General features: G+C 55.8%; 4 protein-coding genes across 6 annotated transcripts; 1 reads left to right on the plus strand and 3 right to left on the minus strand.

The window, feature by feature from the left end:
- Nucleotides 1-46: 46 nt before the first annotated feature.
- Nucleotides 47-11459, minus strand: DNAJC16 (DnaJ heat shock protein family (Hsp40) member C16). Of its 3 annotated transcripts, XR_014619079.1 has the most exons (15): nt 11255-11459; nt 10520-10586; nt 9745-10075; nt 8632-8816; nt 7913-8017; nt 7150-7308; nt 6696-6826; nt 6210-6393; nt 5843-6025; nt 5519-5595; nt 4954-5034; nt 4757-4855; nt 4014-4184; nt 2677-3585; nt 47-2380 (listed from the first exon to the last, which is right to left on the minus strand). XR_014619079.1 is itself a non-coding variant. In XM_084300314.1 (14 exons), exons 1-14 carry the CDS (start codon nt 11422-11424, stop codon nt 3189-3191), a joined length of 2337 nt encoding a protein of 778 aa, XP_084156440.1. In that variant the 5' UTR covers nt 11425-11459; the 3' UTR covers nt 47-3188. The 3 variants fall into 3 exon arrangements, 2 of the variants coding, with proteins under 2 accessions (XP_084156440.1, XP_084156439.1); XM_084300314.1 differs by having other exon boundaries at nt 47-3585; nt 4014-4181; XM_084300313.1 differs by having other exon boundaries at nt 47-3585.
- Nucleotides 11460-11571: 112 nt separating this feature from the next.
- Nucleotides 11572-18799, plus strand: CASP9 (caspase 9). Its single transcript, XM_084300004.1, has 10 exons — nt 11572-11706; nt 12539-12752; nt 13285-13365; nt 13702-13733; nt 14996-15172; nt 15742-15831; nt 16450-16597; nt 17114-17293; nt 17736-17845; nt 18151-18799. Exons 1-10 carry the CDS (start codon nt 11575-11577, stop codon nt 18241-18243), a joined length of 1257 nt encoding a protein of 418 aa, XP_084156130.1. The 5' UTR covers nt 11572-11574; the 3' UTR covers nt 18244-18799.
- Nucleotides 18800-21283: 2484 nt separating this feature from the next.
- On the minus strand, nt 21284-22778 carry CTRC (chymotrypsin C; the record flags this gene model as incomplete). The annotated part of the gene is made up of 8 exons (XM_084300227.1): nt 21284-21301; nt 21409-21558; nt 21655-21800; nt 21868-22004; nt 22119-22241; nt 22330-22427; nt 22548-22639; nt 22739-22778. 8 exons carry the CDS (start codon nt 22776-22778, stop codon nt 21284-21286), a joined length of 804 nt encoding a protein of 267 aa, XP_084156353.1.
- Nucleotides 22779-23316: 538 nt separating this feature from the next.
- Nucleotides 23317-26875, minus strand: EFHD2 (EF-hand domain family member D2; the record flags this gene model as incomplete). Its single annotated transcript, XM_084300137.1, has 4 exons — nt 23317-23998; nt 24070-24204; nt 24332-24479; nt 26601-26875. 4 exons carry the CDS (start codon nt 26873-26875, stop codon nt 23864-23866), a joined length of 693 nt encoding a protein of 230 aa, XP_084156263.1. The 3' UTR covers nt 23317-23863.
- Between the last annotated feature and the right edge of the window lie 181 nt (nt 26876-27056).

Genomic DNA, 27056 nt, shown 5'->3' on the forward strand with positions numbered 1-27056 from the left:
GGACACGAGGTCAGGTTGCAGACAGAAACACGGAGCCACCTCATCACACATTAAAATAGTTTATTTTGGTTGCGAATCCGTAATCGCCTTAAATCAAAATGACATCAGTGCCTGGTCACAAATACAAAAAAAAAGAAAAAAAAGAAAAAAGAAAATAAAACAAACGAGACAAGTTTGCCAAATAAGTTAATTTCCCTCCCTCCCCAGTATCAAAAGTGCAAAATATGAACTTTGTTTTCAGTCCCACTTCTCAGGCTGTGTTCGCGTCCTGGTTCTGGCAGGCTCTCAGAGAGCAGGAGTGGAGTTGCTGCTCCTGCCACGCTCTGCGAAGGGAAGAGTTGTGCACGACCTTCACACTCGGGGCCTGCTTCCCTTTGCTGTAAGGACGTTTTGCTTCGGTTTCCGAGTGGGGTGTTTGCTTGGGCGTCACCAAATAGTGCGGTAGGACTGAATTCCCTCAATCTTTGGGTTACGAACTACCATGTGCATAACAATAGCCAGTGCATTTTGCTGAGGACACGTTAGGATGCGGGGTGGGTGGCAGGTTAGAAAAGTCTTGGGGAGGGGGAGGTCACGGCTTGCACTTGCTGGGAGAGGGTGGACAGCTCTCAGGTGTGAGCAGCAGCTGAGAGGCCTCTGACCACGCTCCTCTACCAGAAAGCAAGCACCCAGTGCTCCGTGACAGTTGCCACAACTACCTAAATGGATGATTTTAGACCAGTTTGGCACGTGCTGCAGCCCCTGAAAGATTTTCTGCTAAAGAGCAACACGTGGGTGCTGTACACCTGCAGCCGAGTTAATATGAGCTGGCCGAAAGCAGCGAGGGGCAGAGTTACAGCAGCGGTTGCAGCTACAGAGGAGCTGTAGTCCTGGCTGGCTTGGGGGGGCTGCTGCAAGTGCTAAGTCAACAAAACTCAGGCAGACGGGGCTGCTCAGCTGTGCTAAAACAAAAATAAAAGGGTTCCAGCATGCGTGCATCACAGGAATTGTATCCTGAAGGCCGTAAGGCCATAGCTTTTTATTACTTGGGGCAGAGGTGATTCCCTTGCTGTAGTACAACTAGGCACTTTTTTTTTTCCTAAATTAAGTGTCGAGTTTTCTTCAGGTTCCTGACTAGCTGAAGAGCTGGCAGATGGATTTGTTGATGCTCATTCCCTACCCAAATAGTGTGTTTGTGTGTGTGTACATGATTGTATTTGCTTTTACAAGCATTTAAAAGTTACGTGGAGCCTTCCCCTTGGTAGCTGTCCACTCGGCTACGACCTCCTTCCAGCTACCTCCTTGCACAGCGAGTTGGGGAGAAGCACGAGCGCACTACAGCGACCGTTCCAGCCCAAATGACATCAGGCCTCCCAACGGCAGGCCGATGCAGCACTACGTGTGCACCTCGTAGCTTCCTTCCTTCCTTCCCCCTCCCTATTTTTAACATCTCATTCATGCGACAGCACAAGCTGCAGCCCAGAGGCCGCTGAGCTGAAATTAAGTAGCCTCACGTCAGGTCGGGGGGTAGCACGGGCAGCGCTGGGGTCACCCGCTCGGGTGCGGTGGTAACTAAGAAAGCAAGGGTGGAGTGAGCTTTTAGCCAATGCCACGTGCTTGACGAAGTGTTTTAGGATCAGGGGCAGAGCCTCACACAAAGGGCACCCCGCTCCCAGCCTCGTGGTTCGGCAGCCCTGTGACCTGATGCTCTGCAAGCTATTCCCGCAGCAGGTTTTGGGTTCCTGCACTGTGCAGCTGGGGGAGACACCGCAAGGGTCTGCCCCAGAGCGGTGTGAAGGGAACACAAAGCCTGCAGGATTTCAGTTCTGGCTGTAGGAAGAAACCCCTTGGCTTTGCTTCATCATCTGAAGAGCTGAAAGCAACTGGGAGCCTGCTGCTGCCGTCCCCTGCCTTACAACCAGGCGGCCTCCTTCCCCCTCGATGCTGGAAGTGGCTGTCGGAGCATTGCTCGAGCAAAGCATAAACCAAGCTGTGCTTTGCAGCTGTTCTAGCTGTACACAGACCTATGTGTTCAAGAAGGAAAAACAAAACAAAAAGCAACAAAAATAAAAGAAAAAAAACAACAAAACCAAGGCAGCCTGCATGTTGAGAAACACAAGTTTGTGGCAGGACCGAAACGGGCGAGATGCTGAAGCATCTTAAACCCACACCTGAAACAAAACGAGCCTCGCACGTCAGCGACGGTCTGGTGAGATAACAGCACTGCTGGGGCAACGTTTCAAGAACGCGGTCACCGACGAGTTAGGTTCCTCGATACAACGAAAGGTCGGTTTGTACTACGGACGTAAGGGTGTTGGAAAGGAGCCCGAAGCGGCTCCCTAGCAGCTAGGTAGAGTTTCTTTTACACATCTACTGGCTCACAGCAGCGTATGCCTACAATCTGAGGACACAGGTAAAGTTATGGCTCTAAGATACATAAGTCTAAAACCGACAGAAGCAGAAAGGCATCTGGGAAACGATGTGACATTTAAATGGCTCAACACCTTTACAGTATTTACGGCTGTGCAAAACCCCTTCCCCTCCCTGGTTACGGTTTTAGCTGGTGAAGCTGCATGTGGAACTATTACACAAGGAGCAGGAAACATGCAGAGCGCCTACGAGCCCGCCCCGCAGGTGAGTCCCAGCTACAGGTTTGCTACGAGGGAGCTGCTCCCGGCCACCCTCCAGGCCACTTACCCCGGGAAAGCCGATCGGTACGACTGGTGGGAAGCCTTTTGGAGGAGGGTCTGTAGGGTCTTGCCACTGTTACACCATGCACCATGGGCTAAGCACGTGGGGAAGGGGCAGGGGGAGAGAACCACGACCCGCGCCGCGGAACTGGCCGCGTTCAGTCCGGACCGAGTCGCTGCGGCCGGGAAGTCGGGGATTTTCTTTGACCGAGGTGAAACGAGAGATGGGGCGAGGGTGGCTCGGGAAGCAGACGTGGCAGGATGAGAAGGGGGAAACGGCCTTCTTGGCTCTGCGGCAGCACGGCATCCAAACGTGAGAACGATTCGGTGGAGGGCGTTTCGGCGCGCTTCGCTGCGCTCCAGGGCTCTGCATACGGGGAGAGATTTGTTTCTGGTCGCCGTCCCTCAGAGAACTCATCTGAAAGGTAAGGTCCGTTCATCACGATTGTGTGTTTGTTCCGGAAAGAGCGGTCCCTCGTCATCTTCATAAAAAGTGTGTTAGAATCTCTTTAAAAGCCCTCAGTCTAGCGCGGGCCACGAGGGGATGTAGAACCTCTGTAAGGAGCCCTCGAGAAGGCGTTCCATCCAAAAGGACAATTTATGCAATTTGTTTTTAATGGATCTAGACCCTGGGCTGCAGGAGGATTTCCCTCTGGCTTCGGTGTGCAGCGGGGAATCGTAGTCCTCACACGACCCCACGGTTCCCCCCTCGTCTCCTGATCTGTGAGGCTTAAAGAGGCAGAAGTATTTCTTGTGGCCGTTCAGGGCCAGGACGTAGCCCGTGTAGTCGCGCTCCAGGAAATGTTTGTCGTACTGGTTGGGGATGGGAGCGGCGTCCTGCGCGAACTCCAGCAGGTACTCCAGCCACTCGCGGTGCTTGTCCAGGCTGAGGAAGGAGAAATGAAGAGAGCTGCTCCTGGGAGGAGAGCAGAGGAGAGAAGCAGGATGAGCACGGCTTCCAAGTCAGGCTGCAGGTCTATGGGATGGGGGAGCTGCGTTTCCATAGCTCCTTTTTTAAAATCTCTTCAGTACGGGTGACAATTACTAGCGTGCAGCACCCCACGAGGGTTGGAATGAGGGTACAGCAGAAGCAGGAGCAGTGCTAGACCCGTCCGTCCACCTTCACTGAGTGAAGGACGAGGAAGGCTGCTCGGTTTTTGGTGGCTCATCACTACTAACATGTGTGGAGGCTGCTTTGTCTGCTCTAAGCTTTCCCTCTTGGCGGAGCCCAAACCACTCCCAACTTCTCATCAGAGCAAGGAGTTACTCCATTAGGCAAGGCGTTAACTCCATTAGGCAAGGAGTTAAAGCATGACCAGAAACCTGAGAAAGGGCCCAACCTACCCTGTGAACGTGTAGACTTCCAAAGCAAACTTCTGGAGGAGGGCGGTTTTCGTGGAGTTCGAGAGGATCAAGACCACGTTCATGTGACCCGGCCTGAGGCGCACCAGGTTGCTGTTATAGTTGATGTCTGTGAGCTCGGTCACCTCCACAAAGCCTTTTTTGGGAACCCTGCTGCAACGAAACAATGACCGAGTGAAAGGGGAACAAAGGAACGGCAGCAAACAAGGTCAGGGAAACTGAACTTGTCCCCCTGCCTTATGACAATCATTCCCCAAGCCAGTTTTTTTGCACCTGCAAAAGCCAGAGCTGGATCTTCCTCAACAAGTGTGTCAGACCTTTGCCTTTCCACAGAGGATCTTGTCTGGGGCAAACTCAAGAGGTTACGAGGGGCACAGAGAGGAAGAACAGCTTCTATGTATGATAGGGAGGAGCAGCTGGATGCAATGAGACCTGCTGTGAAGTCCCATTTTATCCTGGATTGTCAACACAGCTGATTTCTCTCCCGTGGTAGTGGGAATTGCTTAATAACTAAATTTCTGAACCCATGTCCCTGCTGCCCAGGGTCCTGCTAAATGCCACTCCCTTGTGCCCTTCTGTGCCCACACTGCCCCCTGCAATGACTGCTCTACGTCCATGCAGCTCTGGCGCTTCTCTGCCTAATGCTCTCTGTGCTCCCTCTTTCCACGGTCACTCCCCAAACAGTAACTCAGCAGAAAACATTCTGGAGAGAATAGAGAGGGAACCTGTTACTCTCTTTGCTGAAGTTTGTGTCGTTCTTCTCAGTCTTTGTGGTCGCCTCTTCCTTCTCAGAGGGAGGAGAGTCTCTTGTGTCACTGGAGTCACTGCAAAGGAATTATTTGGGGTTTGTTTAAAGGGCCGCTTTGGACAGAGACGCTGCTGGCTGGACTGTAAGACCTAGGACGTTTTGGCATGCACTCACCTGAAAGCCTGAACAATAACGGTGCCAAAGAGAATGAAGAGCGCAGAGAAGAGCAAGGACAGCAGGGGCATCATTTCTCGCCTGAGGGAAGATTTGCAAACAGCAATCAGCTCTGTGAGCTGCACGGTTTCTGCTTGAATTTCAGCTGCTGTCTGCCTCAAACAACACCCTGCAGTTTCCCCAGAAACTTGGTTTATGTTCAGGGGTCTTAAATGTGATGCAGATTTGGAGCACTACCCTGCTCCCCCCAAAAAAGAGGAGGAGGACAAAAACAGATCCATTTTAAAGGAAGGCTAAGGGGAAACGGTGAAAGGCAGCAACAGATAGGGCTGGCCTATTTTCAGGGATGTAATATCCATGCTGTACCTCAAGGCAAGTGCTTGAGGCAGAAGCTATCGTCACTGTGGTGTCACATCTCTCCACCTTAACCTCAAGAGAATACAGGCACCTGCCTATTTTGGTATGTTCTCCATTCCTGTTAATCTGAGCCTGGTTCTACTACGCGTCTGAACAAGAGAGAAGCAATCCTGCTCCCTGTCGAGACTCGTGAGCACTAAATCCATACCAGTTACTGTGAAACAAACTGTCCCAGCAGTCCAAGACGTAATCCAGTGTGGAATAGAACCATCGGATAAGGAACATCTGTTTGAGAAAAAGGCAAAAAGAAAAAGGCGAGTGACAAAACTGCTATCCACACTGATGTGACTCGTACCCCTCTGAACCGAACCCCAGGCCCAAAGCTGCTTGGGAAGCTCTTCCTTCCCCGAGCAAGTAAACTGCTAAGAATTGTGCCTTGTTATTTTAAGGTGTAGTTCCCACTAACGACTGTAACAGAACTGTCCGAGAAGGTTTCACAGGTGTGAAGCAGCTGGAAATGCCAAGCACTTACGGGAGCAAGCTCATCGTGCAAGTCTTCCAGGACGGTCTCTGAGGAGAGCAGGCCAGGGTCCATCCTCAGCTGGTCCAGGAGGTCCAGGAGGATGAAGTTGTCCTCTTTGCTGCCTTGCCAGGCCTCCTCCAAGGTCTTGTAGGCAACCTTTCCTGCGCTGTTGCGCCTCTCCAGAATGACCACCTGGACAAAGCAATGACACGACAGGTGTCAGACAGGAAGGTACTTCTGTTTGAGACAGATGTTACGCTTCAAATCCCTGCCCAAAATTAGGAGTCAGCTCAAGGTACAGCACCCTACGCAGAGGGATGCGAGTTAAAACAACAGGAGAAAAGAAGCAGCAGAAGAAAACAAAGGTAACGCTCACGGCCGATTTTCCACGGTACTTCTCCTCGTCCATCAGCAAGGCGTCCGCAAATTCCGGCTGCCGCTCGTTATAGATGTGTGCAAACCTCAGCACGTCTTTCGTGTTGGCCACAGCAAAAGTCAAAAACGCCTCGTAAGCCTCAGCAAACTTATCGCCTTCTCCAGTAAGCAAGACCACGCAGTGCCTGGGCAACACAAGGGACAGGGCAGAGTAAGAGCTCTCCTGCTAGCCAGAACGATCCTGACGGGACAGAAACCCCACCTGTTAGTTTGGGGCATGCTTTTGAAAGCCTGCCTTCTGTGTGATCAGCTCTCCAGCCTGCCACCCCATCTCTCCTTCCTTCTACCCGCCCTCTGTCCCAAGATGTGCCCAGTAAAGGCACAAAAACTGTCAGACTGCACGGACGCCCAGCACCCACCAATGCAGTCATTTCCCTCCTCCCTCTAGAGGTTTTAGGGGACAAAATGGGTTTTTGAGGAACCTTACTTCCGCTGACGGTGCGACTTCTTCACGGGACACAGCTCCTGAAACAGCCTCTGGTTGGTGAGTCTGGCTGCCATGAGGAACTTGTTCTGGGAAAGGAAGTCGTCGATGAGTTGCTTCTTCATATCTCGTGCCTAGCGAGGACAAAGAGCAGAGGGGGTCGCTAAGCGGTCTGAGGAGAGTAAAGCTGTTGGAAAAATCACAGTCCTCACTGAAACCCTGCCCTGGGACATTTTGAGGCCCTGAGACAAAGACATTACCTGCAGCTCTCCTCGACAGAAGGTCAGCCACCCATACCTGGCGCTTACCAAGCCACCTCCCTCCTAGGTCTTTGCTTTCTTTGCCAAAGCCAGAGGTTCCACGAAGAATTAATACTTCTTACTCTGAAATGTGCCACTGACCAACTTCTCATCGCGTGCTTGCTGAGAAAACCTCTGCGCCCATTTCGCAGCCCTACCTGCACGACATCCGCGGGCTTGTCGATGTGCTCCTTGAAGACCATCATGGTCGGAGTGTAGACGTTGATGTTGTACTGGCTGGACAACTCCTCGGTGCCTCTGAGCCCGACGTACACGTAGCCAAAGGACAAGTAATCTCTGTACGCAAAGGCGGTCAGCTGGACGGGAAGAAAGCACCAGCACACGTTTACATCAGAGAGCCAACAATGTTTTTTCCCCCAAGTGCTCACGTTAATGTGGCTTCGAGAGCACCTCCTGCTGTTTAGATGCCATCGGGTGTGTGCTGGAAGAGGTAACGGCCGCTCTGTTCCCTAGCTGAGCTGCAGTTTGCGGGCTCTTGGTTACCGCACACACAGCCCTAATGGATCCACAGCTTTTTTTTTTTTTTTTTTTTTACAAGCTGACATTTTGCACGGCAGCAGGGGTTTCTTAGGAAACGGCCTTTCCAATAACCCAAGTTAGGGTGCTGCAAAAAGCTCTCCTTACTAGGCTAGCGTGCTTCTGTGGCTGGCAGCCCCAAAACCTGCCCATTTTACATCTGCTCAAGCCATACCCGTGTCGGGGCAGCGAAGCAATCTCCTCCTCCTGGCCGTGCTGTGTCCAACCGCTGTGAATTAACTCGCCCTCTTAGAACGGGCAATACTGTGCAGAGGCAGCGGTCCAGCCCTGCTCACAACAACCCTGCATTTTCTTTTTGGACAGCTGGGTTTATCAGCGAGTCAAAATCCAGCCCCAGAAACCTTGGGGCTTATTGTACGTTACCTTGTACAATAACGGCACAACCGGCATGTGATCGAACAGAAGGACGTGGGGCTTGTTTTCCTTCTTCCAGTTGGACAGAAAGCGGATGTAGTTCTTATCTGTAATCTTTAAACAGAGTCAGAACGTTAGTTTAGCCTCACGACAGTTAGACACGTGCAGAGCTGTACGATTAGGTGCCTGAGCCAAGCCTGAAAAAGCTGCCCAGGTGTCTCAGAAAGGCTGTTGATTTGTCCTTCCAGCTGTCACAGCTGGGTGACAGGACCGCAGCATTCTTCAATGAGGAGGCAGCAGGTAGCTCATGTCTAGGTTTATGAGGGCTGCACCACGTTACCCCAAGGGATGGAGGGCAGCTCCTGCCAGCTAACAACCCAAAATGGTCACAAGTGTGCAGCTTTCACGTGGCTCTTGTTAGCCACGGGGTGTTACAGCTGCGAGAGCAGCAGACGCCGCACTGCTGGCCTAAATGGGCAGTAGGGCAAGCAGTCCTGCCACAGAGGGAAGAAGTGACACAGAGCCTGTTGTACGCGTGCTTGAGTCACCTCCAGGGTTTGTAGCTGTAGTTACAGCTCTCAGCACACCTCGCTTCCCCAGCCTTGCTTGGATCCTCTCACAACTTGGGCTGAATTAAACGGATTTGACACCGAAACAGCTGAAGAGAGCTGACTACCCAGACACAAGAACCAACCAGCACGCCGCACGCCCCTCTCGCTGACACCAACCTTTTCCACCAGGTTCCCCGGCAGCAGGTTCTCCACGAACTGCCGCAGGTTCTCCCGAATGACGGCGTTGTGGAAGAAGGTTATCTTCCCGTTCATCAGCCCCAGTATCGACGGCGTGCTGTGAGCCCCTAGGTGATGGGCGAGGCGCCTCTCATACCCGGCGTGGACAACTCCGATGCCCACTCCTGCAATGGGAGAGCAAATCCACGTAAAAGATCACGGAGCCAACCCCCCAGAACAGAAAGCTGAGTTTTAAGACCCCTCCTCTTCTCCAGATCCCTCCTTGGGAGCTGTTTGGATCACAGCCCCTCCTAACTCTGTACTTCCCTACTGAAGTCCCTCGAAACTCATATATTTAAAATTAGTAGTGTTATCAAGGGAGAGAGGGAACGTGCTGGCCTCTTCTGTTCTGCCCGCTGACGTTGTGTGCCCTACAGGAACACCCGCTGGGGGACAAGCAAGCAGGGACCAGAAGGCCTTTGTGTCCTGCTGCCTGTCAAGCCTACGTTTTTGGGAACACGCGTGCAAGAAAAACAAGCTGGGGACGGAGAGAGCAAGTAGGAAGTCTCTTGCTGGCACCCAGGTACGTTTCTGATCTGGCTGCTAAGCCCCCAGGTTTCACTCGCAGCCCTTTCAGGTAATGGATTCCCACCAGGTGCTGTATTCTGCGGGGATCTTTGCTTATCGAAGCCATCCAAGTTCAGGACAGAGCCTGCAGCATTCACAGATCAGCCCTCGGCCACACAGTCATTTCTTAGCGTCAACCTCTGGCTAAATCGCTCGCCACACAGACGAGGGTAAAGGCGCCTTGCCCTCGACATCCCTGGGGTGCCTGAGGGAATGACAGTGAAACCTCTGCGTACAGAGAGACAAAACTGTGAGTCAGTAGGAGAGCCTGTTTTCTTCCCTCATTCCTAAGCCTTAGCCTCATCAATTACATTGCTATTAACGCCCCAGAAAGGTTTAGGATTGTGGATAAATCTCTGAGGCATTCTGTGGCCTAAATTTAGCCTTCCAAAGCTGAAGGCGATCGCTGCAGCTGTGGGCAGAAAACTTTTCCCCAGGTTCATTCCGTCGGGAAGCCTCGCCTGACCCAAACGGCCCCGTCCTTACCCAGCGCCTCCAGTTCCTGAGCAACTTCCTTCCACACGGGCTCGATGTGGATGCAGCTGAAGCACCAGTCTGAGGTGATTTTAATGAGGTAAGGTTTCTTGAAGCTATCTGGCACGATGTCGTTGACGTAATGAGAAAAGTGGAGCAAATACTTCTCGTCGGAGGTGTCGCGTCTCTCCGAATTAAAGGGGAAGTGGAAAAAGGACTCATCGAAATAGAAGCCTTCGTGGAAGTGGTGGAACTGGCGATGCTGGTGCTGGGAGAAGCCCTGGCTTTCCCCAGCATCACCGTAGCGATCGAAGTTTGCCCTCTTTTCCTCGTTGGAGAGAATCTGGGGAGCAGATGACAGAAGAAAAGTTGCCTTACGTAAGGTCTGGGTGGCGACGTGACAACGCTCTCCTCAACCACTGAGGGTTCTTTCAGCGCAGCACAAAGTGCTGACACGCTCCCTAAGCAGCAAGAAGTCCTACAGAGAACTTCCACGAGGAATAATTTGAGCTGTCCCAAGCAGGGCAGCAGTGACCATGGCTTACATCAGCCCCAGGACGCTCCCGTGTCTGTGTGACACAGCTGGGGCTGTGTGGGTGCAGCACAAATGCTCTCCTCCTACCTCGGAGGCTTTTCAGGGAGCACAGGGCTGACCCCTTTACAAACCTCTCCAGCAGCAGCCCTCTTCTGTGTAGACATCAAGAGAAAAAGCAAAGCGGCGTGCACCACAGGTCCCTCAGCTTATTAATTAAAGCTTTGATGGGGCTGAGCACCAAGAGCGCCTTACCTCGTAGGCCTTGCTGATCTGGATGAATTTGTCCTCTGCTCCCGGGTCCTTGTTTTTGTCGGGGTGCCTGGGGGCAGAATGAGGGACAGGGGCTGTATTCCTGCGGGAAGGGGCCGGCAGCTCCGGGGGGAAGCCCAGAGTCCTGCAGCAGCAGCGCCTGCCCGAGCCAGCCTTCCACACCGGGGCCGGGCTTTGACACTGGGGTCGGTTTCCTCATCCCAACCCCACACCCAGGGGTGTCCCCAATTCACCGGGTGTTCCCTGCCACACCAGAGAGGTCCTCGGGCCGAACAGAGGGGCCATCTGGATGGATACCAGGGCCCTGACTGGGTACTGAGGCTGTTTGACTGGGTATGGGAGCCCTATGGCCGGGTACCGGGGCCGTTTGGATTCATACAGGGGCCCTATGACAGGGTACTGGGGCCCCGTGGCTGGCTACCGGGGCCATTTAGATGGGTACCAAGGCCCAGCGTCCGGGTACAGGGACCCTATAACCGGGTACCGGGGCCACTTGGATTCGCACTGGGGCCCTATAACCGACCACCGTGACCCTATAACCGGGTACCGGGGCCCAATATCCGAGTCCCGGGGCCCTACAGCCGGCTACCGGGGCCATTTAGATTCACACCGGAGCCCTATAACAGGGTCCCAAGACCCTATAACCGAGCCCCGTGACCCCATAACCGACCCCAGGACCCCATAACCGTGCCCCCTCCCCACCCCCCCCCCATATACCACTCCCGCGCCAGCCTCTTGTACGCCTTCTTAATATCAGCCTGGCTGGAGCCTCTCCCCACTCCCAGCACCCGGTAGGGGTCGAACTCGGCCTCTCCGAGCGCCGCCAGCAGCAGCAGCAGGAGGAGGGCGGCGGCGGCGCAGGCCGGGCCCGTGCGGCCCAGCTCCATGGCGGGCCCCGGCCCCCGGCCTAGGCCCCGGCCCCGGCCCCGGCCCCGCGCCGCTTCCGGCGCGCCCGCCCCGCCGTTGCCATGGCAACGGCGGCGCGGGGGCTGCCGGGAAGGCGGCGGTGGCGGGGGGGAGGTGGTGACGGGGCCGCCATGGAGGAGCGGCGGCGGCGGGCGCTGAGGAGGAGCCGGGTGCTGCTGGTGGAGCGCCTGCGGCCGGAGCCGCTCTGGGAGCCGCTGAGGGAGCGCGGGGTGTTCACCGAGGCCATGCTGGACGAGCTGCGGGTGAGGGGATGGAGGTGGGGAGGTGGGGAGGTGGGGAGTACCCCCCCCCCCCACCGAGGTCTGCCGGTACCGTGAGGTGGTTGGGGTGCCTCAGGGAGGCTGTCAGCCGTGGGAAGGGTCCTGAGGTCCCGCAGCCGGGTATGGGGTGCTGAGGCTGCCTACTGGGACCCTACAGCTGGGCACTGGGGTCCTACAGCCGTGTACGGTGCTCTACGGCTGGGTATGGGGCGCTAAGGCCGCCTGCTGGGACCCTACAGCCAGGTATGGGTCCCTACGGCTGCCTACCGGGACCTTACAACCACCTACTGGGACCCTGCGGCAGGGTATGGGTCCCTATAGCCGCCTTCTGGGTCCCTACGGCCATGTACAGGGCCCTACGGCCGCCTACCAGAACCCTACAGCCAGGTACGGGTCCCTGTGGCCACCTACCAGGACCTTACAACCACCTAGGGGGACCCTACGGCTGGTTATGGGTCTCTACAGCCACCTACTGGGACCCTACAGCTGGCTATGGGGCCCCACGGCCACCTACTGGGACCCTATGACTGGGTACGGGTCCCTACGGCTGCCTACTGGGACCCTATGGCCAAGTATTGGTCCCTATGGCCACTTACTGGGACACTATAGCTGGTTATAGGGCTCCACAGCTGTGTATGGGACCCTACAGCTGGCTACAGGGGTCCTGTGATCAGGGGCATCCCCTCGTCCTGCTCCCCCCTGCAACTTAGGGCCCGTTCCCTGGCTGTTTCTGAGGCACCTGAATGGGGACTGCAGGGGGGCACGGCTGGTGGGGTGCCTCTGAGCCTCATCCTGTTTTTTTTTGCCCCCACAGAGTCACCGCACACGCAGGGAGCAGGTCCGGCAGCTGGTTATCGACCTGGAGAGCCGCGGGCAGCAGGCCTTCCCCGTGTTCCTCTCGATCCTGCGGGACACGGGGCAGGGAGAGCTGGCGGATGCGCTGAGCGAGGCATGCGGGAGCCTGCCCTCACAGCCCATCAACCTGAGGCCTGTGGAGCTGGAGCCGAGTGGAGAAAAGCGTGGTAAAAGTAAGTACTGAGGTGGTTCTGTGCCTGGTGAGGTGCAGGACAGGGGGTGGCAGCCAGAGCTCCTCGTGCCCTGGAAGTGCAGTGGGCTGGCGAGCAGGCTGGGAGGTCCTGGTTTTGTTATCCTGGAGCATGGAGCATAGAGGGGACGCTGCAGAGCTGCTGGGAGAGCGTCATCCTTCCCAGCAGGGGGGATTGTTAAGCTCCAGCTGCCCTCTGGCAGCATCACGAGCCACCTTCCCCTTCTTTTTGCTCGGACCCCCCATTCTACCCCTGTTGAAAATGGATTTTGTTTCGTTCTTGCTATTTCTGTCTCGTGCTCTGCTGAACCTGTGTGCAGCCCCACAGCTTGTGTGTATCTGTGTGCAGACCCAGCTGGTCTTTGAGCCTAAAAAGGGAAAACTGGAAGCGATGTCATATCACCCCCTTGCAGCAGTGTTGCTGCAAACTCTGGCCCTTTTGGGAAACTGAGGCTGTTTGCTTCTAGTGTGAAGTGGTGGGGGAGGAAAGAGGTGACTGTCCCGTGCTGTTACAGGTGAGAGCACCGTGGAACGTTTGTCCATCCTGGTCCAAGACAAGAACGAGCAATTTCGAGCGCCTCCTGCACCAGCCCAGGGTAAGCAACGTCCCAGTAGCCCTTAGGAAGGTCTCAGCACCCCGTCAGTTCCTTGTTCCTCCTGGCACGTTGTCAGGAGGCTCGTTACTGCTCCCTTTATGGGAATTTCCAACCATCTCAGAGGAGTGCCAGGCTGGAGGCATCTCCTCCCAGATAACAGTGCCCTGTTCTGCCCAGGGTGTTCTCAGGCAGAGCCAGGCTGGCCCCCGTGCTGCTTTTGGGAAGGGGGAATTCACTCGTGTCACCCCCACCTTACAGCTGACAGGGCAGGGCTGATGTGAAGAAGGGATATAACAACTCCTCGTTAAGTGCTAACTTCTCTGTTGTGTCTTGTAGGTTCAGCTGTTGACAAGAGCGACCAGAACCTGGTTAGTACTCTAGATCCTTTTTTGCCTTCTTTCTATTCCAGTTTGTCTGTCGTTGTATTTGAGTTCTTTACTGCCATTTGTCTTGGGGGTTCTGTGTGCGTGGCTTGTAGGAGCCCGTGCTCTACGAAGTGAAAAGACACAGCAGGGTTGAAGATAATAATGTTTATCCTCAGAAGACAGAGTGAAACATCAAAAAGTGAGGCTTGTTGAGGCTTAAACTTGTATTTGGACTGAAGGAGTCCCACAGCACAAAGCTCCAGAGCTGCTGCAGCTGTGACAGCCACTTCTCACACTCCACAACTCAAGGAATTGCTCTGGGCTGTAACCAGGCCGGGTGGCTCAGGGAGGGTCAATGATTAGCCAGCTCCTCCTTAGGATCACCGTAGCTGTGCCACAAATAACCCAACATGGAGCTAAACGTGGTGCTTAAACAGTTTCCAGCAAGACAGCTAATAATTTCCTCAGGCACCCAGGCGTGTATTGTCTGTGAGGCAGTGTTGTGACTTGGTAATCACGGTGTTGAAAAATAGAAGCAGGGAAAATAGCAACAAGAACGTGCAGCAGCTTGAGCACACCAGGAGGTTCGCAGTGAAGCAAGCAGTCAGGATTTGGAAAGGTGTTTTTTGGGAGCCACCTTCTGAGCACGCAGCTCACTCGCACCCGATGTGGGGTGGATGGTTTGGCTGTGTGAAGCTCGTGGCTGTGTCAGCGGGTTTGGGAAGCTCTCCCAAATTGCTGCTCTGCTGTAGTCGGTGCACGGTCTGAGTCTCAAGGAGGTTGATCTGCCTGGTGTCTTGGCTCATCGCGTGTGCTCTCTGGGTGAGTGAGCCTAAAAAGCTCCCGGAAACTTACCCACAGAATCACCTAGATTGGAAGAGACCTCCAAGATCACCCAGTCCAACCTCTGAGCTAACACCAACCAGTCCTCCACTGAACCATATCCCTAAGCTCTACATCTAAACGTCTTTTAAAGACTTCCAGGGATGGTGACTCCACCACTTCCCTGGGCAGCCCATCCCAATGCCCAACAACCCTTTTGGTAAAGAAGTTCTTCCTAATACCCGACCCAAACCTCCTCTGGTGCAACTTTAGCCCACTCCCCCTCATCCTACAGTAGCAGAGCTGTGGAAAATCTGTGAGCTGAGCTGCTTTAAGACCTCCCATTCTTGTGTCCCACCTGGCTAGCTGCAAACGCTCTGAGTATAAGAGGGTGTTTAAACGTGACTCTTCTAAAAATTCCCTTCTGGGTTTGTGCGTGCCAGGTGTACCAGCTGAAGGCAGATCCGTGCGGACACTGCCTGATCATCAACAACATCACCTTCAGCCCAGACTCCGGTCTGTCGACTCGAACTGGATCCGACGTGGACTGCGAGAGGCTGGAGAAGCGCTTCAAGTCCTTGTGCTTCCGCGTCCAGACCTTGAGGGATCTCAAAGCTCAGGTGAGGGTGGCAGAAAGGAGCCAATCCACCCCGCTGGCTGAGTTTTGGTTCCAGGATGTGATTTATAGGGAAACTGTGAGGTTCTGTTTCCATCATAGCTCTGACAGCCTCTGTTTTGGGTGTAGCCAGGGGTTTGATTTGCTTATCTGTGTGCGCCTCAATTGCTGCTCAGAGTTGTGAAGGGCAGGCAGGCAGCCAGAGCAGCTGTCAAAAGTAAGGCGAGGTGATTTGCTTGCCAGCCCACCTCCTAATCAGGAGCAGTGCATCTCAGCAGGTGAGTTGTGTAGAACAATATTTCATGTACATTCCTGCACTGTGAAGGATGCAGCGAGGAAAGAAATCTCTTTATCTAAAGTGAGCGATGCGAAGTGACAGAACTACAGAAATACTCTGCTTTGGGGCACGTGTTTGTGGTCTGTGTCATCCCACTTCTGGACAGAAAGCAGCAGAGAGATCAACTGGATTATTCTGAGCAGCACAGCTGGGACAGGCCAATAGGACAGGGCCCAGGTAGTAATCTGTGGCCAGCGTGTGGTTTGCAAACCCTTACTGTGATGTTTTTGTTGTAGGAAATCAATGCAAAGCTGCGCAGTCTGGCGCAGCAGGACCACAGTGCCCTGGACTGCTGCCTGGTGGTCATCCTGTCCCACGGCTGTCAGGTAGGTTTGCCTCTCTTCCGAAGCAGCAGGGAGTTAACGCTTTCGTATTTGGGGGAGAGAAAACCTCAAAAAAAAAACTCTACAAAAACTGTAGCCCAAGCCAGCGGTGCTGTTCCAAAGGTCAGGCAGCCTTTGGACAAGTGCTCTCAGCTTCTGAAGGCAGCTCCTGCAACTCAGAACCAGATGGTGGGCATAGAGAGCAGAGGGAGGTGGTGCTGACCTTTGTGCCGTAGTTCCTGAGCCCTTCCTGGTTCTCCAGCTCTACTAAAGGCCCAAATATCCCAAGTTGTAGGCCTCAAAGCGAGAGGAGCTGTTCGCAAAAATGTTGTACGTTGTGTGCCCTTTGTCCCAGAGGGTAAAGAAGCCCCTTGCAGGAGGTGGAATAGGAGCTGGATAATCAGGGAGGTCGAATTTCTGGGATTTAGGATGTTTTAAATGCCTTCTGGGCATCCCTTCACTGTTTCAGCACGCGTAATTGCACAAATATGAGGAAGTGAGATTTATTCTGGTAACTTTATGCTGGAAAGAGACAGAAAAGAGAGCACTCGTGCAGAAACAGGTGTCCTCTGAGCTCACCGTTCTTTCTGTGTTAGTAGCTGTTGGATTTTCCTCTTTCAGACAAGCCATAATCAGTTTCCTGGAGGGATTTATGGAACGGACGGAATAAGTATTCCAATCGAAAAGATTGTGAAACATTTCGATGGGTCCAATTGCCCAAGTTTGAGAGGAAAACCCAAACTCTTCTTCATCCAGGCCTGTGGTGGAGGTGAATCTTTGTTTTAGCTCCAGACGTGTAAGCAGGCTGTTCAAACACAGTTAGGCTTTGGCTTCTCCTTCCTGTTCTCTCCATTGCCTTTTCCTCCAGCCCTTTTTTGGTGTTCCCAGCTGTGTATTCTTACTTCTAATGTGGGTCGAGTCGAAGGACTCGGACGTGAGCATCTCACAGGAGGACAGAACCGGCCTGTATGCGCTGGAGTAGTTCTTTCACACAACTGGGAATGCAGCACGGGAGGAGGGTGTGCTGCCTGCCCCAGGTATTTAGCCATGAGGTTAGCAGAGAAGCACGGCCCGAGGGCGTCTCTGTGAATTTCCTGATGGCACCAACTCCAGCAGCAGGGCCAAAGAGCAGAAAAACTCTGTTTTGTTGGAGGATTTCCTTGGGAAAATAGCATTTCTGTAACAGCATTTCTGTGTTTTTTTTTCCCATCACTTGATAACGGGGGATGTACGATTGCTGAATGTGTCAGGAGAGCAGCGGGGTTTCTTGTTCTGCTTTTTGCAGACCAGAAAGATCATGGATTTGAAGTGGATTGCGATTCACCCGAAGATGAAACTTGCCGAAGTTCCGTAGAGTCGGACGCGACTCCTTTCCAGGTTCCCTCGGGTAATTTGGATGAGCCAGATGCCGTAGCCAGTTTGCCCACACCCGGTGACATCCTGGTGTCCTATTCAACCTTTCCAGGTGAGATAACTCGTGCAAATCATTCGCCTGGTACAGAGCAATTGGTGCCAAGGGTGCTAGACTCGTACCCGAGCCATCCTCCTAGTTCTGCAGCTGGATTTTGGAGATCTGGGGGAGGCAGCTGCTGCCGAACTGCCACGTCATGATGTGGTTGGTATCCGTCATCGTACAAAGATAGCCGTGTTCTGCATGCTTGTTTGGCACTAGCTGGCCCTTTCTTAGCAACAGTTGAGCCTCTTGTAGCATCAAGATGAGCAGATCTTTCACAATATCAGGCAGAAGCAACGAGTGCGAAGAGATTTTGGATTGGTTTGCTGAGTTGGTGGAAGATTCTGAGCTTCATGGCCAAAGTTAGGGGCAGCTGTCTGATGGAGAGGGCACTTGGAGGTGTGAAGCAAAATAAGAACAGCTGTAGGAGTAATTTCTCCTCCTCTCTCTGAAGGTTTTGTCTCCTGGAGGGATAAGTCGAGCGGATCGTGGTATGTGGAAACGCTGGACAGCATGCTGGGACAGCATGCCCATTCTGAAGACCTGCTAACCATGTTGCTGCGGGTAAAATGTCTTTTTTTTTTTTTTTTTTAATTACTTTATTACTTTTCCTCCTCCTGTTTGTAGTCTTGAAAGAGATGAAGGCAATAACCAGAGCTGCCATCAGTCAGGGCAGGCAGGCCTACATTTGTAAAAGGAGCGACGTTACTGAACGTAGTCTTGAAAGCACAGCTTTTAGTTTGTCAGGAAAATCCCCCCCCCCCAAAAAAAAAAAAATTGCCTTAAAAAAATTGTCAGTTTGCCTTAAAATCGCCTTAAAAAATTGTCAGTCCCACGCTCAGCACCTGAAGCTGTCCTTCTGTTCCCAGGTGGCAAACGTCGTATCTGCCAAGGGGAAGTTCAAGCAGATCCCGGGCTGCTTCAACTTCCTCCGTAAGAAATTCTTCTTCATGTGCAAGTGACAAGTGGGCGCTGAGCTCCCCTCCGACGTGAAAATCATTTCTCCGTGGCTGGACGAAAGCTGTGCCTGCCATGGCTCAGACTGACTGCTCCTGGTGGCCTTTGTCTGTCTGTGGAGATGCTCGTCTTGAGAAATCTGATCTGTGAGCAGCCATCACGGTGAAACAGCAATAAAATGAGGACTGGCCCTGTGCTGGCGATGAGGAAGGGGCATCTGAAGGAATCGCCTTTGCCAGGACCATCAGCCCCATCGTCTGTTCACGGGGCCGGAGCCTCTACCTGGCCGTGATGTGGCTGCGCTCTGCCTCTTGGTGCTGGTCTCTGATGATCGTGTTTGTGTCCTCTGCTGCCTGGCTAGCTGATTGAGGGAATCAATGGAATCGACCGATGGAATAAATGGAAAGGAATGATTTCTCCAACAACAATTTTTCTTTCTCAATAAAACAAAAGGCAAAAAATCTTTTCCATTGTGTTGTTGTCATCCGTTCCCTCTCATGTGTGCCCTTTCAGCATGTGCCAGAGGCTAAATGTGTAGCCTAAGTGTGTAGAAATGCCTAAAGTGTGCAGAGCAAGAAACCTTGCTCGAAAAGTTTAGTCTTCTGCTGTTAATGCAGCAGAGAAGGGGAAGCATGTCCTTCAGAGGAACCATGTGGATGCTGAATGTGCATTACTGCAGGAAACTGGTGAGGATTCCTTTGAAAATCAGTTCTGGTAGCATCAAAGCCCTTACAAAGGTGCTGCGTGTAGCTGTGATGATGTTTTCAGGTCACAAGCAGTGTTTGGGAGTTAAAGGGAAGGCAGCTGTGAGCCTGAGGAGCCATGGCTGCATTGTAGCATCTGTGGAAGGGATGTGCAGGCTGGCCATCGCCCTCCTGGCCCAATTCCTGTGGCAGAACAAGGCCAGGGTGGAGAGAGCTGCTCCAACAGCCACATGGCCACAGCGCTTGGGTGGGTCTTCACAGCTCCTTTTTGGTGCACGAGGCTTTCAGCACTTCAGAAGCCCTGTGGGGTTGTTTTCAGCACTGCAACTCCAGCTTGCACTGCGGTCTGTTTCCCCCGCATTGCTAGCGAAGGGGTGTTTGCAGTGACCAAGGGCCGTGTGATGCTCAAATGTGTACCCTTACCATTACGTGTACTTACTTTTGCTATAAGGTTATGTACGAACATTGTGTATGCAAATAAAAGTAAGATAAGCAATCAGCGCTGTACTTCTGTACAGGAAAGATCTAAGTACTTATCCACATGTATTTAACCACTCGCAAATGATAGTGTCTGTTTCTGTTTACAAAAACATACACCCTAAAAATGCATTCATTTGACGACATGAGGTCATTACTGGAACAACAGCAAGGTGTAAACACGCGCGTGTAACGGGCAACAGCTTTTGCATAACCAAAGGTTGCGTGGAGGATCTCATTGTAACTACACGTAGGTTGTGTATGAGGAGTATGGGAGTTGTTAAATTACTGTTTGCATAAAAGAACTTTTAACCAATTTACCTATATACAGACAAACTACTTCGATTATGCACTTTTAAGCAAATTTCAGCTAGTAAAATACTTTCAGTGTATGCTGTCAACAAAAATTTGAGTACCTATAAATTCTCTATCACTACGTGTAAATTTATTGCAAGCATGAAGTATAAATAATGGAGGTAGTTTTTCTTTACAATTATTACATAATGTTTGTACTTAGATCAAACATTGACAGTAGATAAAGTCATAAGTAATAGATTACCCAGTACAAGTTATAGATTACTTTGTATTTACGGAAATAATGAAAAATAGGTATGAAATTTTGTATACAGTTATGGTTTTTCCTTATTAGACTCCATACAATGTACAAAGTACCAGTTTAAAATCTCTATTTTTTTGTACAGGTACCTAAGTACTGTGTGAGTAACTGCGTGCTGCAAAGTTACCCACGTACTGGATAAGTACAAATTTATTTTACTATGTTGTCCAAGTTTTCTGAGTAGATAACTGGCATAGTATAATCTAGAGTACTAAAATTACCTCTCTCTATATATGTACCTATCTACACTATCGTGTGCTATAGTTACCTAGCACTTTGTACTTTCTAGAAAGTACATTTTATTACTCTGTCTGTATGTTTGCTACCTACGGGTAGTTTCTACTTTTAAATTGTATTTGTGGATAATTATACAGTTGATATGCAGTCTTAAATAAAAACAGGTTCAATACTTTACACTACTTTTGTTATAAACGTTACTTTTAGAGCAAAGTGAGCCACTTCTTTTTGTCGCCCTGCTATGCCAGGCACACACCACAGCAAGGCGAGGTGGCTCCACCTGCAGCACCGCCAGCCACCCCAAACCTGTCAGGGCCCTGTGGAGCTCACACCACAGTCCTCTGGTGTTTTTGGCTGTGCCTCGATGTTTGCCCACAGGACATTGCCTCACTGGATGCCCGACACCACAGGGTTTGGCCATGAGGGGGTAGGGGCACTGCGTGGGCACCTTCCTGGGTTGGGGGAGCTGATGCTGACGGGGCTGACGCTGACAGGACAACAGCAGCTGGTCACAAAGAAACTGCCCCTGGGTTTTCTCCTTAAACAACCCAGGGACAAAGGCACAGAGAACAGGGCCTGGCCTGGCACAGTCGCCACCCCTGCCCTATGGTGCCACATCACAAACCCAGACCCGCGATCCCAAGGAGCTCTTTTGGGGACACACCAGGCATGACCACCCCACCCCTATCACCAGCACCCCCTGCAGTGTTTGCTGCCCCAGCTGGCTGCCGCTGTGCAGCCCCTGCCCTGGGGGAGATGGGGGGCACCCAAACCACGACCAGTGCACCTCTGGGGCCCTTACTGGCCCCCCTCAGCCCCAGCCTGGCCTCTCCTACCCTAAAATGCAGGGCCAGCCTTGATGCCCACAGCCCCCTGCTCCCTGCAGGTCTGGGGTTTGCCTCACTGAGCCCCCGTCCACCCCCCCCAGTAACCAAAGGGCCAAACAAAGCTGGTTATTTCTCTTTATTGCACTCCCACAGCTCCACAGCAGGTGACAGCGGCCGCACGTCCTCAGTAGGCGTTGATTTTCTGCCGAAGCCAAGAAGAGAGGCCCCAGGGTCAGACCCGCGGCTGGGTGACAACGAGGGAGACCCCAACAGCGGTGGGGGAGCCTCGTGGGGGGGCCAGGCACCCACCTCGTTGATCCAGTCGACGTAGGCAGACACCCGCGTGAAGACGGTCGGCTTCTTGTACGTGTTGCAGCCCCAGGAGGAGCCGAAGCTGACGATGCCGTGCACCTCCCACAGCCCCTCGCGCTGGCAGTTCAGGGGGCCGCCTGAATCCCCCTGCCCAGGCACAGCACCACACGGCGTTACCACCACCATTACGGGGTCGCAGACATTCCCCCGCCCCCGTCCTTCCCCAAATTTCCCCGCACTCACGTTGCAGCCCGAAACGACGCCGTCGCCACCGGCGCACACCATGGAGGTGCGCACCAGGTAGCCCCACCAGTCGCTCTGCGAGCAGGTGCTGTAATCCACCACCGGCAGCAGCGCCTGCTGCAGGACGTCAGCCAGGGGCCCGTTCGCTGCAACGACAGCCTCAGCACCTGATCCCCGTCCCCTTTACCCCCCCCACGGCCACCCCCTGCTTACTCCAGAGGCGTCCCCAGCCGGTAATCTCGCAGGGGTAGTCGTTGGGCAGCTCCAGGCCGCTGGGCGGCAGGCAGGCCGCCTGGATGCTCTCGCTCTCCTGCACCGGCTGCTTCAGCTTGATCAGGGCGATGTCGTTGCTGCGAGGAGAAGCCCCGTGGAGAGGAAAGAGGGGACGACAACCAAACCCCACCGCCAGCCCAGCACAGGGCCGCAGCCCCCTCCCTCCCTACTGCCACCCCCCCCACTCCTACATGATGAGGTAGGAGTTCCAGTCCTCGTGCACGATGAACTTCTCCACCTCCGCCACCACGGCGCCGTCGTCCTCCACGGTCAGGTCGTGCTCACCCAGCACCACGCGGTACGTCAGGCTCGAGCTGCCGGTGGGCACGGAGCGAGGATCAGCGGCTGCAGCAGCACCCTGGGACCCCCCCCAGGGTCCCTCATCCCTTCCCCATCGCCCACCTGTAGCAGTGGGCGGCCGTCAGCACCCAGCTGGGCGCGATGAGGGTCCCACCGCACGTGTGGCTCCAGTCCCCGTTGCGGCTGTACTGCAGCGAGACCTGGGAGGGCACAGGCGCAGCGTGGTGGTGGTGGTGGGGGTGTTGGTCAACCTGTCCCCATGCCGCCAGCCCCGGGATGGGTTCCTGGTGTCACAGCCCCTGCCACCCCCTGCACCTTACCTGCCACGGCCAGCTGTGGGCTACGGCATCCTCACCGCCCACCACGCGGGCGCCCAGCTGGGGTGGCACGGCCGGCTGCCCGCATCCGTAGGCTGCACGACACCCGGAACGGGGACATTAGTGACCACCAGGGGACATTAATGGACACAGGGGGGATGTGCTGTCCCCCCCAGCCCTGGTTCCTCACCCACCGTAGCCCAGCAGCACAGCGAGACACAGAGCCCCCAGCATGGTCGCGGTCGTGGTGCGGCGGCACCGGGGCACCCCCAGCTCTTATAGCACGGCCGCGGCACCTCAGGGCCACCGCTCGGCCTTGGGCCCTGGTGACCCTCTGGTGCCAGGTGGCGATGTCCCACACAGCACGGGCTGCCTGTGTGCCACCGCCCCGGCTATTTCGTGAGATCTTATCGGGGCAGCTCAGCCCTCCTGGGAACGGATGCACTTGTGCTGCACGCACCCTTCCGTCCCAGGGGGTGGACGTGGCACCCATGCTCGCCTCGTCACAGGGGGGCTGGGACCGGTCCAGAACCAGCTGGGGACCCTGGGGGTGGCAGTCCCCTCCCCACCGTGCTCCAGGAGCCCTCTCCCCCCATCCTAAACGCCCACCACACAGCCGGCTCCTCGCCGTCCCCCGGGCATAGGCAGCTGCAAGACTTAGGAAATATAATCTTTATTTGGGATTTAAAAAAAAAAAAAAAGACACAACACACACCCGTGCCACGGACTGGAAGGAGCAGCTGAGACAAACACCGCCCTTGACATTACGGCCACCTGGACAACCCTTCCCCAAAGGAACAGCGGTCGAGCTACGGGAGGCACCGCTCGCTGGAGCGCCTTCGGGCTGCTTAGACAACGAACACAAAAAAAATAAAGCTTCTCCACCCTGCGGGGGCCTTTCCGGACTTCTTTTACCAAAATAAACAGAATCTGAGAGGACACGAGGCCGCCTCCGCTCTGACCCTGAGGGTCACGGCGGGGCCGGCGCTTGCCCGCTTCGCACAGAGGATACAGCGACACCGAACACGCAGACAACGACTCCGCCGGCCCTCGCCCCGCTGCCACAGAGGTCGGCCCCGGGGGCTCGCCACGCTCCCGGTGCCACCGGCGTGCCGCACACACAGCGACGCCGACGGGCACCGACCCGCGGCACAGCACCCAGCCCGGCCCAAATCACGGCGCATGCAAGACACGACGACACCCAGGGGACGAGCGCCGCTCGGGGGACAGGGGCTGGCAGGGGACAGCCAGGCATGGATCCTCCTGCACGAGGCCCCCCCAGCACCGCCACGTCCCTCCGGCACGGCGCTGACCCGCGGTCACTGCGCGAAGGCGGACTGCAGCTCCTTGAAGGCCGCCTTCCTCTGCTTCAGCTCCTCCGCCTGCTTCTTCTTCTCTTCCTGCTCTGCTCTGATCTCCTCCTCGAAGCGGCTGGCCTCGGTCATGGCCTGCGCCTGGGGACAGCGGCACGTCCAAAGAGGTCCCCGCCACCCCACCAGCCCCCGCTGTGGCTCGCGGCCCTTACCTTGGCCTCAAAAAAGCTCTTGGCTCCCTTCACGCCCTCCGTCGAGACGTCGATCTCGGAGAGCCGGGCCAGGGCGTGCAGCCCGCTGTCCTCCTGCAGCTCGCCTGCCGCCGCCTTGCGGAAGATCAGCAGGAACTGCGATACAGAGCGGGGTTGTCCCTGTCACCACCAGCTCTCAGCTGCCTGTCCCCTACCCAAGCGTGCAGGGACTGCCAAGGGACAGCCCGGGCTCACCTCCCGGCCCCGTAGCCCTGGTACGTACCTCGCGGAAGCTCAGCTTGCTGTCCAGGTCCTCGTCCACCTCCTTGATCATGTTCTTCAGGCCGATGTGCGTCTGCGGCGCTCCCAGCTTCTCCATCATCAGCTTCAGCTCCATCAGGTCGATGAAGCCGTCCCTCCCCGCGTCGTACCTGCGGGCCAGCAGCACAGCCCCATCGCACCGTTATCGCTCCCTGCCAGCTCGGCCACAGCCTCGCCAAACCACCGCCTCCTCCATCCGACCGCTAACAGCCCCCAGGAGCATCTTCAGCTCTCCCTCGCTCCTCCTGCCCATCGAGCGCCCTTCCTGGCACCGGCACCCGCGGGGATGCTGCCAAGCACGCAGCCAGCGCTGCACAGGACCACGGGATGAAGCCCGTGTGCTGCAGGCGCTGCTCCCCTCCTCACCGCACGGCCCACGGGAGGGAGGTGTTGAAGCCCCCAAGCAGCGCTGCCTCGCCGCACGGGGCACAACACAAAGCTGGAGGAGGAGAGGGGAGCAGGCACAACGCCCCCCAACAGCGTGCCGGGCTGACGCCTCGCCCAGGGCAGCACTGGGGACACCTCATGGTTTTTTTTTCTTTTTTTTTTTTTTTTTTTTTTTTGACTTCTCTCTTCTAAGGCTGCAGGAAACGCGGCTGCTACGCTCAGCACGACACAGGCAGCTCCGCGGGGCTGTGACTCATCTGTCCCCTCGCTGCCGCGGTCTGCTCGGCTCACAGCACAGCCGCAGCCCCTTTTCTCTCCTGCACCGCTACGAGCTGGCCTGGGGGGCACAAAACCTTCACGCTCTGCCTCCGAGCTCTGGCGGCAGCGCGGGGTTGGCGAGCTCCACTGCTCCAAAGCGAGCCCCTGGCCACGGCCACCGCAGCAAACGTGCATTTCTGCATCCACTGCGGTGGGCTTTGCATCCTCTCCTGTCGCAATCCTTCTAACACAGCAGGGAGAGGGGGGAGAAAGGACAAACCGCTCACGTGGCGTGCTTGCAGCGAGCGCAGCGTGGTTTGGGCTCGTCTCCGCAGCCTGGCCGTTGCCCCTACCTCTCGTTCTTCCCCTTGGGGACCCCCCCTTTTTGCTCACAGCTTCCCCGGCCACGCGGCCACCGCCGCTGCCTCTCCTCCCACCTCCCTCGCTGCTCCTTTCGCTGCGGCGCGTGCGAGCACACACGTCTGGCTGCCGCCCGCGGCTCCACCGCCAGACCCCGCGCCGCTGCCATCTGCTGCGCCAGCCCCGGCCAGGGCACACCCGGGCACCGTGGGGCTGCCTGCGTCCACACCACAGCCCTGGTGAAGCCTGGTGCTTCAGGGGGGCAGCAGCTTCGTGCCCTCCTCCTCCTCCTCCTCGCCTGGCGCTCGGCAGGGCTCGAGCGATGCTGTGCAGCACGCTGGGTTTGTGTTTCAGCTCACAGCACCCTCCAGGATGCTCCGAGCTGTCCCGCTCCCTCCCGGCTACTCTCGCACACCCCCTGGGCCTGTAAGAGCTGGGCTCGGAGCTGCTGCAGCTCCTGTTTTCCCCTGGAAATTTCCAGACCTCCGCACCTGCTGCCAGCGTCCCCCTCGCTGGCTCCTGCTGACCCAGGGCAGCGCAGCAGGGCCCCGAGCTCACAGAGCCGCGCTTGCAGCACTGAGCCTCGCAGTCGTAGGGGACACACGGTGTGACAAGTGACCCCGGGGACGTGCCACCTGCCTGCTCAGGACCTGCTGCTGCAGCCCGGTCCCGTGCACGCAGCCAGGGCACGGGTCCCGGGGGTCCTGGTGTGGCTGGGGGAGCGTTGCCCCTACCTCTCCTCGGGGATCTGTGGCAGGAGTGGGTTTGCTCCTCTGTCCCCTTCCCTGGCCTCATCCCCAAGGTTTTGGGGTGTCCCCCCCACCTCCAGGGACACGGTGGGGGCTGCAAGGATTTTAGGGTTGGGGGCTTCCTGCAAGGGAACAGGGGGTACTGGGAACTCCTCCCGTGAGGAGCCAAGGGGGAGACTGGGGACACTGGGGATCCCCTCCTGCATGGAGCTGGGGTCACCCCAGGGGCTGCTCCTGCAGGGAGCCAAGAGGGGGGCTGCGAGGAACAGGGGACCTGGGGGGGGGTCCCTCCTACAAGGGCTGGGGGGCTTCCAGGGCACCCCCAAACACCTACACCCGGGATGGGGCTGGGAGGGGGACCCCGGGGGTGCCTCCTGCAGGGAACCGGGGGGCTTCCAGCAGACTGCAGCGGGGGGGGGGGGGGACGACACACATTCCCGGGGACCCCCCCCCATCCCCCAAATCTCCCCAACTCACTGTCGGAAGAGCCTCTCCATGTCGCGGAGCTGTCTCCGGGAGAACTCGCGGAACTCCGCGGCGGGGCTGAAAAGGCGGCGACCCCCCCCGGGGGACCCCTCTGCGCCCCCCGCCCTCCCCGCGGGGCTGCCCGGGGGCAGCGCTCCCGGTGCCGGTGCCGGTGCCGATCCCGATCCCGGTCCCTGCTCCGCTTCGTGCCGCCTCTGCTGCTCCGTTTCTCCTTCGTGCATCCCCAAACGCCGGCCCAGCCTCTCCGCCAGCTCCTCCGCCGCCATGGTGCCCGGATGGCCGCCCCGCAGCCTCCCCGCCCCGCTCCGCCCCGCTCCTCCCCGCAGCCCGACGCCCCCTGCCCTCCGCGGACCCCCCCGGGGATGGGGGAAAGCCTCGGCATCCTCCTCCCGCAGCACGCTTGTGCCAACGCTGAGTGGGGCAGGGATGGAGGGAGGGGACATTTGG

Source organism: Netta rufina (assembly GCF_964035555.1).
Source record: "Netta rufina genome assembly, chromosome: 22".
Classification (NCBI taxonomy): domain Eukaryota; kingdom Metazoa; phylum Chordata; class Aves; order Anseriformes; family Anatidae; genus Netta; species Netta rufina.

Bases quoted from the DNA above. Each gene is read 5' to 3' on its own strand.
- DNAJC16 (XM_084300313.1), bottom strand. From the start codon at position 11,424: ATGGAGCTGGGCCGCACGGGCCCGGCCTGCGCCGCCGCCGCCCTCCTC. The intron at 10,076-10,519 runs GTAAGGCGCTCT...TCTGCTCCCCAG, and splicing joins AGATCAGCAAGGCCTACGAG to ATTCTCTCCAACGAGGAAAA. The intron at 3,586-4,013 runs GTAGGTTGGGCC...CTCTCCTCCCAG, and splicing joins GAAGTCTACACGTTCACAGG to GAGCAGCTCTCTTCATTTCT.
- CASP9 (XM_084300004.1), top strand. From the start codon at position 11,575: ATGGAGGAGCGGCGGCGGCGGGCGCTGAGGAGGAGCCGGGTGCTGCTG. The intron at 11,707-12,538 runs GTGAGGGGATGG...TTGCCCCCACAG, and splicing joins CCATGCTGGACGAGCTGCGG to AGTCACCGCACACGCAGGGA. The intron at 16,598-17,113 runs GTGAATCTTTGT...TGCTTTTTGCAG, and splicing joins CATCCAGGCCTGTGGTGGAG to ACCAGAAAGATCATGGATTT.